Source organism: Anarhichas minor, unplaced genomic scaffold (assembly GCF_050575085.1).
Source record: "Anarhichas minor isolate MPS153535 unplaced genomic scaffold, ASM5057508v1 ptg000073l, whole genome shotgun sequence".
NCBI lineage: Eukaryota > Metazoa > Chordata > Actinopteri > Perciformes > Anarhichadidae > Anarhichas > Anarhichas minor.
The window spans coordinates 7,660,349-7,674,719 of NW_027466519.1; the positions used below are offsets into that span (position 1 = coordinate 7,660,349).

Consider the following 14,371-nt stretch of genomic DNA (forward strand, 5'->3'; position numbering starts at 1 on the left):
ACACACACACACACACACACACACACAGAGGGGCCTCTTATCTCCTTAACAGGCTTGAAGAGACAGTGTGTGTGTGTGTGTGTGTGTGCATCTCTCCCGTGCAGCCCATGTTTGAGTCTCTCTCTCGCTGTCTCTTTTCAAACACACATCCAGTCATGCTGGAGGTGCTTTCAATATTGCATTTTACAACGTTAATGAATGTTCACCAGCCAAGACAGAGACGCTGGGATTGTTTTTATGGAGTGGAATTAGTCACAAAATGGTCACAAATGCGTATTGCCTGATCTGAAAAAAAAATGTTTGTGCAGAATTTGGAGTGTTGACAAATGAGTTTTCCAATCAACACACAAATACCAAGCAATTGGAACACGTGCAAAATAGTATTACAAATTCTCACATCGCAACATGAATGAATATTGATCTTATAAAGTGCAGATATTTTTACTTCAACTTCAAAAATGTGATGATTTTTTGCCATTCCAAAAGCTTCCTTTGTATAAGTAGAGCTCAAAGGTGGGTGTTGTCTGAGCAAGGGCGCTGGAAGGAGGGGGCTAGGAAGTGGTTTTGTTGCCTATACCTAACTAAGTTGTTTCCATTGAAGACGGAACTTTATTTTGAAAAGACCGAATGTTAAAGAGGAGTAGCTTTACGTAAGACGTCATGAGAACGTTGTATGATACACAGCATGATGTTGCTTCAGGAGGTCTGGTTGTCATCCTGGACTCACTACTGGACCCTTTGTGGTGAGGTGACCCGTCAACTCTTTCAATTGAATTGTAAGCGACTGACACAAAACACAGAGTGCTCCTCTCCCCCGCTGCTTCCTCTTGAGCCACTCGGTCTGATTCTACTAAACCCTGATCAATACCAGTATTGATTGGAAAGTATTGACAATTTTGAAGCAGCAAGGCTGTGATCAGCAGCTTTAGGACGTGTGTGTGTGTGTGTGTGTTGTTTACAGTATTTGTGCTGTGATCATTTAAAGAGAAGCAGGGTTTGATTACAGCAGCGGGACGACCAGAGATGAGCAAGTCTGATCAATACCGTTATTGAGTAAGAATATTGATGACTTTGGTGCAGTGAGCTACAGGCTAATGGAGGAGTGTGTGTGTGTGTGTGTGTGAGGAGACAGAAATAGAAACAGAAAGAGAGCGTGATAAGGACATGTTTCTGAATTTGGGAGACACATATCAACAAACACATCTAATGAGGGATAACAAATAAAGAAAGACGAGAGCTGACGATATAATAAACAGAAAACCTAGAAAACATATGATTAAAGAAATGACAAAAGAACAAGCAGAAAGGGTTGGAATTAGATGATAATCAGAAAAGATAAGACAGTAAAAAAACACAAAGACCGAGGATGGAGATAGATAAAAGCTTGATCAAAAGAGAAAACTGTCATTAATGGTTTTAAAACACACAGGAATGATAGAAACAGAGAGAGAGAGAGAGAGAGAGAGAGACAGAGAGAGAGACAGAGAGAGAGAGGAGACAACGAGACAGCAGACACAAAGAGATGAAAACAGAAGTTAGATAAAGAGATCAGGCATCATAGAGCAGAGATGTGGCAGCAGAGGAAAGAAGTAAAGAAGCCTTAAGCTGCTTCCATGGCCGTACGCAGGGTTGAACAAATGCCGAGGTCAACAACTTGACCTTTTCTTGATTTCCCTGATCTAAATATGTGTATTCTAAGATGCTTGGAGAGCAAAAATTGAATAACAATTAGCAGTAATATGTGACAATCAATGCTTTTGATTTAGAAAATACAAAGGTATGAACCTCAGTAACCTCAAAGGTGGATGGAGCCATGGTTCCTTCTGTAGAGACAGAGAGCTACAGAGACAGAATCAGTGCGGACCCTGCAGGCACGTTAAAATGAACACACAATCAACGGAGCCCTCATTATGTGCAAGAGGTTGCAGTTTGGTTCAGAAGAATGCTAATCTATTTTGACTCTTCTTGAGCTTGTATCCTTTCACAACAACCAGTTTTTTTGGGCGTCAATGAAGCATACTAGCACAAAACAAAGGGAGTGTAGTTGATTTACCATAAAAATGCAGTTTTGTGCTAATCTAAGTTTGTCCATTAGCTGTCATCTATAAAAATATATGTGAAACCAAGCCTGGCGTTTCCTTTCTAAATCCAGTTCTTAATTAGTTGTTGCATTCGTTTAAAGGAAGTAAAGCTGGTTTGTTCAGATTGATTTAACAACGAGAGATTAAAACAACATCACCATGAATATCTGAAATTAAACGTGAGAGTAGAGAGTGATTAAGACAAAGAAGCAGGTCGTCCGCATATGGTGGAAATTGATGACCTATAAAAGTTGTTACTAGTGTAGCATACGCCATCATATACCTGAAAGATCTTGATATCTGTTTAAACTACGGTAAATTCCTGTATTCCTGACATTATTTTGTCAGGAAGAACAAAAAGCTGAAGTCATTTTTTAATCAAGTTTTCCTCTATCTACAAAAACGTCGTATCCTCCGCCTTTGCCAACTCCATTGCTACTGTTGCGGCTGTGAAACATTTGATACATTGTTTTAAGCGTCACATCCCCCACAAATTACTTGTTTCACTCATTTTGAAGCCTTAATTTTGGCATTTTGACCGGCGCCATCTTGATTTTTTGGAAGCAGAAGTGACACAAGAAGGTGGAGCTAAGCACAAGAGATTGTTGAATAAGACATTTTTAGGTGACCAAAACGTGACAATTAACTTTCATAAACGGAAAACAGACTGTGAAAGGCTTAAAAGGTGTAGGACGAAAACAAGGACAACTTCCAGACACAGTGGTAACGACCTGTCAATCACAGTTAGCCCCGCCCTAAAGCATACTCTGCTTTATGGTCTGTTTGACTCTAAGTGGACCATCATTTACTAAATAAACATCATGCTGTATTGAAGAAGACTTGAAACTAGAGGTTGAGACCATAAACTCATGTTTACAATGTTTACTGAGGTAATAAATCAAGAGAGAAGTAGAGTCATTTTCTCATAGACTTCTATACAACCAGAGGAGTAGGTGGTCCTGGTGGTCAGTAGAGAGAATACAAAAATACGTTTGTTGTCAATTAAAAAACATGCTACCAATTGTAGATACACTGAGTGATATACGTACGGCCCGTTGTGTTGTATCCATCAGTGCAACAGGAATGTTTAAACCCTAAAGAATAACTTAAAAATAGCAAAATCGAAAGTCAGAGCAGCGAAACCACGGAGCCACAGCTCAAGTGGAAGAATGAATGAAGGAGGACACAAGGCTGAATGAAGAAGTCTTCCTCACTGAACTTTGACAAAAAAGGTAAAATCAAATGAAAGTTATGAACATAACAGAAAGCAAAGCAGAAAGAGAAAAAATAGATCAGAGTAGAGGACGGGTCTGTGTGTCAGCAGAGGAAGCCCGGAGGCTTTTTCCTGTTTTACCGTGACCCACATATCACACACACGTTTATGTAAACACACAGGAGGGCTTGTCACATGCTAGAACAAATTATCAGTCACCTGCTGACTCACACTCTCCAGAAAAGAACACCCTGCGTTGTAACCTAATTGTCGCTGTTCAGTTCGACAACTGCAGTAAACAACGCGACAGAAGAAGAATAAAGAGAAAGGAGGACACAAATCCTCACAGACAGACTGAGAGCAGGGTAATTACAGTATGAAAGTTTCAGCACAGAGAGGCACTCGCACATACTCCAAAGAGAGAGGAGGCAGTAATGAGATGATGTGTGGAGAAACCGGCTCATGGATGTGATGCGATGTTACAGATGTTACACCGACAGGTGGCTCTCTGGATAGATCGATGGATCTTTATTGCCCACAAAGGGAAATTCAGGTCAGTACCATACTTACAGACGACACAATGAATGGAGACCGCAGGCGCATGATTCTAAAAGAGGACACTATTAACCAAGCTACCACTAACCAAGCCAGACATCTAGGTGTCGTTATGGATTCAGACCTCAACCTGAACAGTCACATCAAGACAATTACAAAATCAGCCTACTATCACCTGAAAAATATATCAAGGATTAGAGGACTTGTGTCTCAACAGGATTTGGAAAAACTTGCATTTATCTTCAGCAGACTGGACTACTGTAACGGTGTGTTTACAGGTCTCTGTAAAAAGTCAGTCAGAATGCTGCAGCTCGAGTCCTCACTAAGACCAGGAGGGTGGATCACATCACTCCAGTTCTGAGGTCTTTGCACTGGCTTCCTGTCCAACTAAGAATTGACTTTAAAATCCTGCTGCTGGTTTATAAAGCACTGAATGGTTTAGGGCCAAAATACATCTCTGATCTGCTGCTTATGAACCATCCCGACCCCTTAGGTCGTCTGGGACCGGTCTACTTTCTGTTCCCAGAGTCAGAACTAGACATGGAGAAGCAGCGTTCAGTTGTTCTGCTCCACATATCTGGAACAAAGTCCCAGAAAGGTGACATGTACTTCTCATTATGCATTCATTTGCAATACTGGCAACCACAAATGTACATAACTTTTTTATATTTATTTACATTCATATTTTAGCTCTATATTTTAACATGCGATATATATAGAGCTGTGTTATATGGCAGATTGTCATTCTGTTTCCTTTTTTAATACATATTTAATGAGCTTTGTTGGAGGCAGATTCAAGGTTTCCATTGCCAGCACATGCTTCATTCTTCATTGTTGATAATAAAGAACTTGGAACTGAAAATTGAGTTGAACTTCAGATGTCTCTGTCTCTTTCTCACATTTCTTCTTCATCTCTCTCTCTCTCTCTCTCTCTCTCTCTCTTTCTTTGTATTCCCCCTGCTCGTCCTCCTCCCCTCATTCACTCACCCTCAGATCTTCTCCTTCTCCCCTCTGTCCTCTGAGTCAGTCTGAGTACAGGCTAATTATCTGTGTGGGAAAGTGTGTGTGTGTGTGTGTGTGTGTGTGTGTGTGTGTTCTCTCTTCTTCCAACTTCACTTTTCCACAAAAGTCTTTCTACATCTCAACCACCTGGGGACAGACAGAGAGGAAAAGAGAGAGACGAACCGTCTGACCATCATCATCACCCTAAGACACCCAACTGCCGCAGAAATGTCATGTGATGTTCTATGCAGCAACAGGAAGACCCGTGAGCATGATATGAAATAAGTTGGTGTCGGGTCCGGTTCCTGGATTCTGGTACTGAGGATCTGTGGACCTCTTACGGGGGAATAAAACAGTCCTCACAAAGAACCATATCGGAATTCACCATTGAAACACAATTCATGTGTGTGAAAGCACTAAATCTATTGAAAATGAGACTTTTCAATGATAACCCTGTCAGGCATCAAACTCACAATATGAAAACCACAATGTATTTATACTAGAGCAGCAGGCTGCACCAACCGATTCACAAACACCTTTAAAAGCATCAATAGTTCAGAACAATCCTTAAAAAGAGGGAGGGTCCAGGTGTTCATGTTTAAACACCACCTCAAAGATAGGTCAACATTTAAGGCACATTCATAGCCACGCTAGAGGCGTGGCTCGGCCCACCACTTTGATCCAGACTTACTCTTCTGTGCCACCATGAACTACAACAACTAGTAACTAACCCTTAACCAACTGAGTCAAGCCCAAAGAACGAGCACGAGTTGAAATAACTTTGGTGATCTTCTGATATTTCATCTATAGTGCCATAATCGGGTCAAATTCTAATTATCCAATACTTTGGTTTCTGGCTAAATACCTGCAAAACGATGACGTTCCCATCAGCCTCGGCTGTACTTTGTGTTTAGTGCTAGTTGAGGGCCAGTGAGCACACGCACGCACAGGGTTGTGTTACTTACGTGTGTTGCTGGGCTGTGAGTCCATAGGAATCATCATCTTGCCTCGCGTCCCCCTCCTGGCAGCCATGGAGCGATCCAGAGTGGAGATACTGCTGGACGCCTCGTCGCCGTCAGCACCTGGAACAACAAAAACATTCAAATATGAAAAAGAGGGATTCACACATGTTCTCCCTCTTCTGTAAGCTGCCATAACAGAGTTTTAAAATGCGCTCAGCTAACTATTTTCCACTGGGAGAAATGATTTCTAATAATTAATACAGGCTTCATTATACAGAATGTAATCAGACTCATAATGGGTATAAAATGAATCTGTTAGCACCACAGAAATGAAGAAAAGATGACTTTTTATATTTAGCACGCAGATTATGAATGCAATTGCATTTCTAATTTTAGATTTCTATGTTGCCAGGCAACATAGAGATGAACCCTAAGATGATACATGCATCTAAAGGGAGACACCCAAACTCAAATCAAAGTTCATAAACAAGACAAAATACACTTTATAAAATACTATAAAAATGATAAAATAAAGGTATAACATGTAAACAAAGGTGGATGGATCTAAGGATAAATAAATTAATGAATCTGCATCTATCCTGTACCTGAGTGGCTGCTCTTGCTGCCCATCTGGCTCTCTGATTGGCTGTGTGCGACCTGGGGGAGGTCCTGGCAGGACTGAAGGGGGGAATCGTGTCCGGACGGGGCCACGCTGGGAGCTTTCTCCATGTTTTTCATCTCCATCTCCTCGTGGTGGATCCAGAGGTCAGGGGGCCGCAAGTCCTTCTGGCTGCCCTTCCTCTTGCTGGCGCTGTGGCTCGCTCTCTTCCTGCACAAAGGACGAGACAGGTGAGGGCAGGAAGGAAGAACAGACTGAAGGTGTTAGAGGACAACACACTGAACCCTGGGTGGACTGCTATTGGAGTCATGTCGCTAGACAACCCTCTAAATCCCAGCAGAACATGAGCACCCCTGTACATCCACCATGAAACCACTTGAATTGCTCATGTATGCTACAATTTACACGGACAAGAGGGGACAAAATGAAGACAGACAGATGATGGTGGAAGGAGAGACGAGGAGGACGAGGATTGTGCTGTTGAGCTGATCAGTGCTTTGCAATTGAATATTTGATTTCATGGACTGGATTATGAAACAGCCTTTATCTGGATTAGAAAGACTGAAACATTGCAAAACAATGTATGAATAATAGCATGTGAAACGTCATGAACTGGAGTAAATCAAACAGATGTTTACTGAATTACAGGATTGCAATTCAAAATTTTAATCTTCAGGATTTTCATGGAATCAAACCTCATTTTTGACACTACTTATATATATTTTGTGTGCAATAACCATACTATAACAATAACATATTTACATTCTGTAATTACATCTCTACTGGTAGTGAGTGGTAGTGCTGTATTTCTGAGGAGCTGCTCAAACGAGTGTGTGCTGTAGCACTAAAGCACACTTGCTCTCAGTACCACAGGTGTTCAGCCAGGACTGAATCCTGAAAGATTATAATTCAACGTGGATTAGTACAATAACAATGATCAAAACATCATGAACCGGATTAGAAAATAAAAAACAATTTGACAAACCGCTACAAAATAATACTGGAACCTGATGAGGATTATAAAGCATCACTGATAAAACTGATAAATGGGATTTAGAAAGCAGAAGATCAACCTAGTGTCATAAAAGCCATTTCAGGTCAGGTCCTTCCCGGTTTTTGGGTATGCACACATGTTTCAGTGCTGTGTCAGTGGGTAGGAAGCACATGGTAGACTCAACTTTTCTATGAAAACAAGCCGAACAGATCATCAACCATCAAGCATCTGCCTGGTTACCCCGACAGCTGCTGGCTGCCATCACACAGATGAACCAAACGTCTTACTTCCTCTGCTGGGCGGAGGAGCGCCGGGTGCAGATGAGCGCCACGATGACGACCACGACCACGGTGATGGCTCCCACGGAAACCACGATGATGACCAGGAGGTTGCTGTTCTTTTGGGGCGTGGCGCTGCCGTGCGGTGGACGCATCTGACCAATGGGAGACTCTGAAATATATCAAGGAGAAGGGAAGGCAGGGAATTATTAATAAACAGGGTACAAAAAGTAGATTTAGTCAGATTAACTGTGGAGGCGTGAGCTTAGGGTTGCACTTTCATGGAATTATTATGATTCTTATTATTAAAATGAAAATGTATTTCATGAAATTGTTTGCATTGTAATTTCAATTCAATTACTGTCAACAGTGAAATGTAATAAAACTACTGCCATACTGATAATGACCTTTAATGTGACTTTTCGTTTTTAGCAGTAATGTTAATTTCAGTAAGCCTGAAAAACAATTAAGACTACATCTTTAGATTTGAAACAAGAGAGATTATAGCTTGTTTCTTGTGAAAAGGGAAAAGCCTTTTGCACATGACTTTTCATAGTGGTCAATCTCATAATTTGGAGCTTGGAGTACTCTAAAATATATTGGTCAATATAGCTTTCATTAATAACTGCACTATTTTATTGAAAAAAAACATACACAGAAATGTAAAATTACATTTCAATTGAATTGAATTATTTCCTTTTACATGACGAAGGATGTTGTACGGATGTTCCTCCATCAAGAAGACAGTGTATTGTGAAAGCTCATCATATTATGACTTTGTGAATAAAGATTTAAAGTCATTCATTCTATTAATCTTCTGTTATTTGCATTATGAAATGTTGAAGATGTAATGAGCAGCACAGAAAATACAACTGAAACATAAATACAGGCAATTTACAATAATACATGTAATGTCCACCATCCTATTAATCCACCTCGTTTAAGTCTTTTAATTAAAACACGGTCCACAAACAAAACTAAAAAGTTCTTATTCAGCCAAAAGGAAACAAATACAGTTTAAACAATTTAGTGATGAAAACACACGACCACAAAATAAAAAGCCTCCGGAATTAAACCCCAAGTGGTATATCTGAAAACACAAAGATGGTGCTGCTGTAACAATCAATACACAACGTGTGTGTGTGTGTCGGTCTGTGTGTGTGTGTGTGTGTGTGTGCTTGTGTGTGACAGGTGTAAAGGGGGAAAGGGGAATTGATGACAAGCTCTGTCATTCATTAACTCGACCTTGGAGCAGAGAGAGAGGGAAAATAGGAAAACACGGGAGAAGCATACGGTCTGGGTGGAGGGAAGCTACAGAGAGAGAAAGAGAGAGTGGAAGAAGAGAAAGAAGCAGGAGTGTGTGTGTGTGTGTGTGTGTGTGTGTGTGTGTGTGTGTGTGTGTGTGTGTGTGTGTGTGTGTGTGTGATAGAGGGGGATAAGAGAGAGGGAAAGGGCAGAATGGAGGGTAGAGGAGAGGAGAGATGGAGGAACGATAGATTAATAAAAATATGTGTGAGAGAGGCACTCTACCTCTCTCACTCTCTCTCTCTCTCTCCAGTCTCCCTCAATGAAGACCACAATCCATCACAGCTTACAGCTGCAGCACAGGGGCCATAATATCACTTTCATTTATTTTCAGTTTTTTAAAGTTAAATTTCATCATCTTTCTCCTTTTCTCCTTTTTTTCTTTTCACATGATTTTTAAACAGTACTCTGAACCTTTGCTGACATTTGCTCCCTTCACAGTGCCAGAGTAAAGGTGGAGATCAATAACATCAAAAAGGGTTCTACCTCTGGGGAGCGGGAATGGGATCGTGATGTGTTGGTGATCTGATAATCAGTGTGTGGAGAGAAGAGCTGGATGGATGGACTGATGTTCTAATCACTCTGCTCAGGACCTAAATACAGGACATGACATCATATTATTACTGTCAAAGGGTAAAAATGTTTTGAACCTTGTTATGGAATGGAAATCATGCAGTCATGTCTGTGCATATATTTAATTGCCTTTGTGGAATGATGCAGTTCCATTTGTATTTAAATGAAAGCCTACAGATGTGACTGGATCGCTCAGAGGTGGGCGTGACTTAGCGAATACAACGTAAAACTAGGCGGCAACCTCCGGTTCTGACGAGTGAAGCCGATGCAGAAGTGTTTTAACACTTGCATTCTCTCTACAGAAGGGGGCGACTCCTCTGCAAAAATAAGTCTGATTGTATAGAAGTCTATGAGAAAATGACTCAACTTCTCTCTTGATTTATTGACTCAGTAATTTGAATCATGAGAAAACTGGTAAAAGTAAAAGTAAAAAAGGTAAAAGTAGCCGAAAACATTCTAACCTTTGAGGTGACAATTAGTTAAAGCACATGGCATCATGGCAAGCATCATCACAACAAATGTGAGTTTGTCATTAAAGTAAAAATAGTTTAACATCTGAATTTTATGGACTATAAAAAAAAGAAAATGTCATAGTTGTAGTTGACTGCTATAAGTGCCAGGAGCAGCGACTGACAGATGGAAAGTCAAAGCTGAGCCGCGAGCAACACGTATGTCACCGATGATAACAGGAGCACTAACAACATGTGCTGAGATGCCCTTGAGCACGGCTCTGAATCCCCCGGCGGCTCAGAGACACCGGGTGGAATAAATCGGAGGCTCTCAGCTGCTCGGTTGGTTTAAAAGCCACAAGAACAGCAACAAATCACACGAGCAACAAGAAGTGTATAGAAATCCTCACAAAGTGCAGAAAGATCCAGCAGGGAAAACAAAGAGGCCTCGGACAAGCAGTTATCAAAGTCATCCTGCTGACGCCAGACAGCTACTCAGTGGCTGCACATTAAATGGCAACATATAGAATAATGAAAATATAGAGCCAAGTAATGAAACCAATATGACATTGGTTTCATTACTTGGCTCTATATTTTCTTATATTGTGGTTGAAGCCAGCCCAGGAGGGTCTATCTTACTGTGAACATTATTATTTATAAATGAACATTTTTTATAACTTTTATATTGCCATACAGGACTGTTTTATTAAAGACCATGGCATGTTCACAGCTGAGGGGCGTGGTTCGGCCTGACGCAAAGTTGACAACATACCCAATCATCGTGAGCTACAGTGGGAGACAACGAGTGTAATTTAGAAAGTCAAGCAAACATGCATTCAGCACGGCAATGGAACCGCAACATCATAATGGAATGCTGCCAATATTCATTTATTAATTAATTTCAACAATACTGTCCTGCTATATGTCAAAATGTCTTCTGTGAGAAATGTTCTTTTTGTGGTTCCGTTTTCGACACTTTCTTGTTGATGCCAGCATATTTAAAGTCTCTGGGTCCTTTCTTTAAATAGTTAATAATAACACATGAATGTAGAGTCACAGATAATTCTCACACAAGGTCATGACTGTGAATCCTACATACCGTTTCCTAAAAAAAGAAATTGGTCTTACACTAGCAACGTTGGTCTAGTGTTAGCAATGTCTGTCCAGACTAAAACAATTCTTTAGATGGATTTTGTACAGATATTCATGGTGCCCAGAGGATGAATCCAACTGATATTGAGACTTTTCGTCTAGCGCCACTCTAATGTGTCTCAAAAACATTTGTGATTTTCACAAATGAAACATTTGTTTGAAGCATTGCCATGACATTGAGATATTCAGGTTCCCCACAGGATGAACTTTTGCCCTTAGCATTCTGTATGGCACCATTATCACCATTATATTAGATTTTCAGTGTGTCCAGTACTCTGTTTTATAACCAAACACCTGCAAAATGAACGACATTCCCATGAGTCTCAGCGGTACTTTGTTTTTAGTGTTTGTTAGCGATGTCAGCATGCTCACAAATGAAACCAAGATGGTGAAATTAGATGAGAGATTAGTGCACTGTAATTTGCCTACCTAGCCTCACAGAGTCTTGTTTTTTACATCATTGGGTTTCTGTTTATACAAACAAACTTTTAAATCAAAGTTATTATTCATTTTTTAGTTATGTTATTAAGTCATAAACAGTGCCAATCCTTTTTGTACAAATAACATCACACAGAGACGAAACCGTTAAACCTTTCAGCAAGTGAAGTTTCAAGGGAACACGAGGGTGCAAGATGTTATTCAAAACCCCTTTGAACAGCCAGATAACAGTTGTTTACTTTAATTGCCTGAGTAGTATGAAGCTCTCAGCTGTGACAAAAGCCGACTTCACCTCCTCAGGAGAAAAAGAGGAGAGGAAGAAAACATTTTCTTGAATGCTTTTATCAGCACTCAAACTGTTCAGACCATAGAGTGTAGATGGACGGCGTGTCCCCACGTCCCCACGTCCCTCGCTCAAACCAACGGCCAGCGAAGCACAGCCACAGCTTGTTAGCGAGAGAGAATCACAGCTGTCAATCAAGATGTCACACCTCATTTTCATTGGATCAAATAACTAATTAAAACCAAACTCATCATAAAAACATTAATCAGTGCGATAAGAAGCACCTAAAACGACAGACACCATGTCCCATCTGGTAACATGAGGCCATCAAGATGTTTTGGCTTCACTACTGGCGAGGGGTGTCATGTCGTCCATTTTTATATACAGTCTATATGGCTCCGACACTGTCAGTGGATCATGTCAACACCAGATCACCTGTGTATATGCTATTGTGCATACAGTTAAATGTAGCAACCTGCAGAACTGGGACCTGGTGGTAAGAGTCCGGGGTGGAATAGTCTCTGTAGGTTGTTTTTCAAGTGGGAGGAAGATCGGCGATATAACTGATGACACTGTGTTGAAGACGAAATACGGTGGAGGTGATGAACGAGGCTTTGCCCTCGCTGACCCGCCATAAAGCTCAGAGGAGGTCGGAGGTCAGAGAGTACGGATTTATGATTGCCTCCGGCAGCTGTAGCAGCAGCAACACTGACAAAATGTTAGAGAGACCGTCCTCAGACACACACACACACACACACACATGCATGCTGCTCAACTGTCCTTCAGTGAGACACTGAATCAATGCCAGATTCAGACCCTGACCTCTGACCTCTTAGTGGGGGAGGGGTAACTGAACAGTTTTTTCTTCCAACAGAAATGAGAGGAGACAGTTATGGTTATGGTCCATGATTTGTATTGTTAGCAACAGCTTTAGCAGTAGTTTCAGTCGTATTACCAGCAGCAGTATTAGCGTTGGCATTGTGTGCAGCAGAGTACTTCCTCTAGCACAGGTGTAAGTCATTTCTGTTTAATATTAGCACTAGCACAAGTATAACCATTAGCTTAACATTAGCGTGTGTATCATGATTGATATTAGCATTAGCATGAATATGCAGTTTAGTATTACATTTGAAGTAATGTTTTTCAAAGGGTTTTTGATTACATTCCTGAAATAAGGTCTGTGGTTAGAAAAAACTTGTTCTACAACAAAGAAATGCAGTAAATACCCCTCTCTGAATTTTGAGGTTTTTAGGTGTTATTAAAAAAAAGACGGTTGCTAACAAGTGGCTAAACGTCGATACCATGGAACCACGGCGACAGTGAGCCTTTAGCTAAGTGGTGGATTTGTACTTGTGGTGGGGCATTTACACATCAAAAATCATAAAAAGTGGTGTTCGTATGTAAAGATTATGTTGCTGAACAAAAGGTGTACGTATCCTGAACCATTCTGTCTCAGCCGTTCCTACGCAGACAGGCCACAGTGTTGTGTGAGCAAAAAGTTCCTCTATGGACAATAAAGGTTGAATCTCAATCTAAACTCTTGTTTGCCACAGAGCTTATTTTTTTGCAATAATCCAAAATCCCATTGGCTTTTTGTCTGGATGATTGAAAATATTAAGATAAAAGTGGAATTATAGCTAATATTAATAATAACATTAAAACTAGTGTCAGTCTTAAGGGATACAAATATATCAAAATGTGAGCATAAATTATAGTTAAAAGAAAAATTGAAAATAATAAAAATGTACTCATGTAAATATGAAATGTAATGCTGTAATATTTTTTTATTGTCATCAGATTTATGATATTGAAGTTTGATATTCTTTGTAGTAAAAACGCTCATGTTCTCCCCTGTCATTGTCAAGAATCATCATGAGTAATGTTATTGTTCTTGGCATTATATTAAAAACTACAAGCAGGTGATTGATGTGCCACAACACTCTTTTCTTGCTCCTCCAAAAAGATTACTTTCTCCTGTTTGTAAAAAACACTGATTGATGGTGAGATAGTGAATCTAATTAATTCTTTCCTGCCGGCGGCGATACGACAACAACACAGGAAGCAACCCTAACAGACTGTAAATCAGCTGAGCTGCAACGCTTCGCCAGGACACGGCGAGTCATTAAACTAAGTTCAGACATGACTGAGCAGAGTGATCAAAACAACCACTGAGTAGCTGTGAATTAGCTCAGCTCCCAGGAGATTTGGTTTCAATGCAGTAAATAGAGTCCTAGAATGAACCAAAAGTGAATTCCTCTTTCGGCCAAGCAGAAGAACAATGTGTATGAGTGTGTGTGTGTGTGTGTTACCGTTGACGCTGCTCCTGTCAATGAGGTTGGTATCAGACGGCCAGTAGGCGTGGTCTCCCCCTCGACCTGCACATAGGAGAAATAAACAGGAACATCAGGAATGAAACAAAAATAAATAAATAGAAAACTGCTGAGATAAAGATGGAAAAGTCATTTTT

The 14,371-nt window shown here is 40.5% G+C and overlaps 1 protein-coding gene across 1 annotated transcript in view; it reads right to left on the reverse strand.

The window, feature by feature from the left end:
- Nucleotides 1–14,371, reverse strand: part of dcc (DCC netrin 1 receptor) — a 233,678-nt gene that overhangs the window by 32,087 nt on the left and 187,220 nt on the right. Inside the window, exons 22-25 of the mRNA XM_076079935.1 lie at nt 14,214–14,279; nt 7,714–7,876; nt 6,419–6,642; nt 5,817–5,933 (exon numbers count right to left, since the gene is read on the reverse strand). Of these exons, the coding sequence (XP_075936050.1) occupies nt 5,817–5,933; nt 6,419–6,642; nt 7,714–7,876; nt 14,214–14,279 (570 nt within the window). The remainder of the gene's footprint in view (nt 1–5,816; nt 5,934–6,418; nt 6,643–7,713; nt 7,877–14,213; nt 14,280–14,371) is intronic.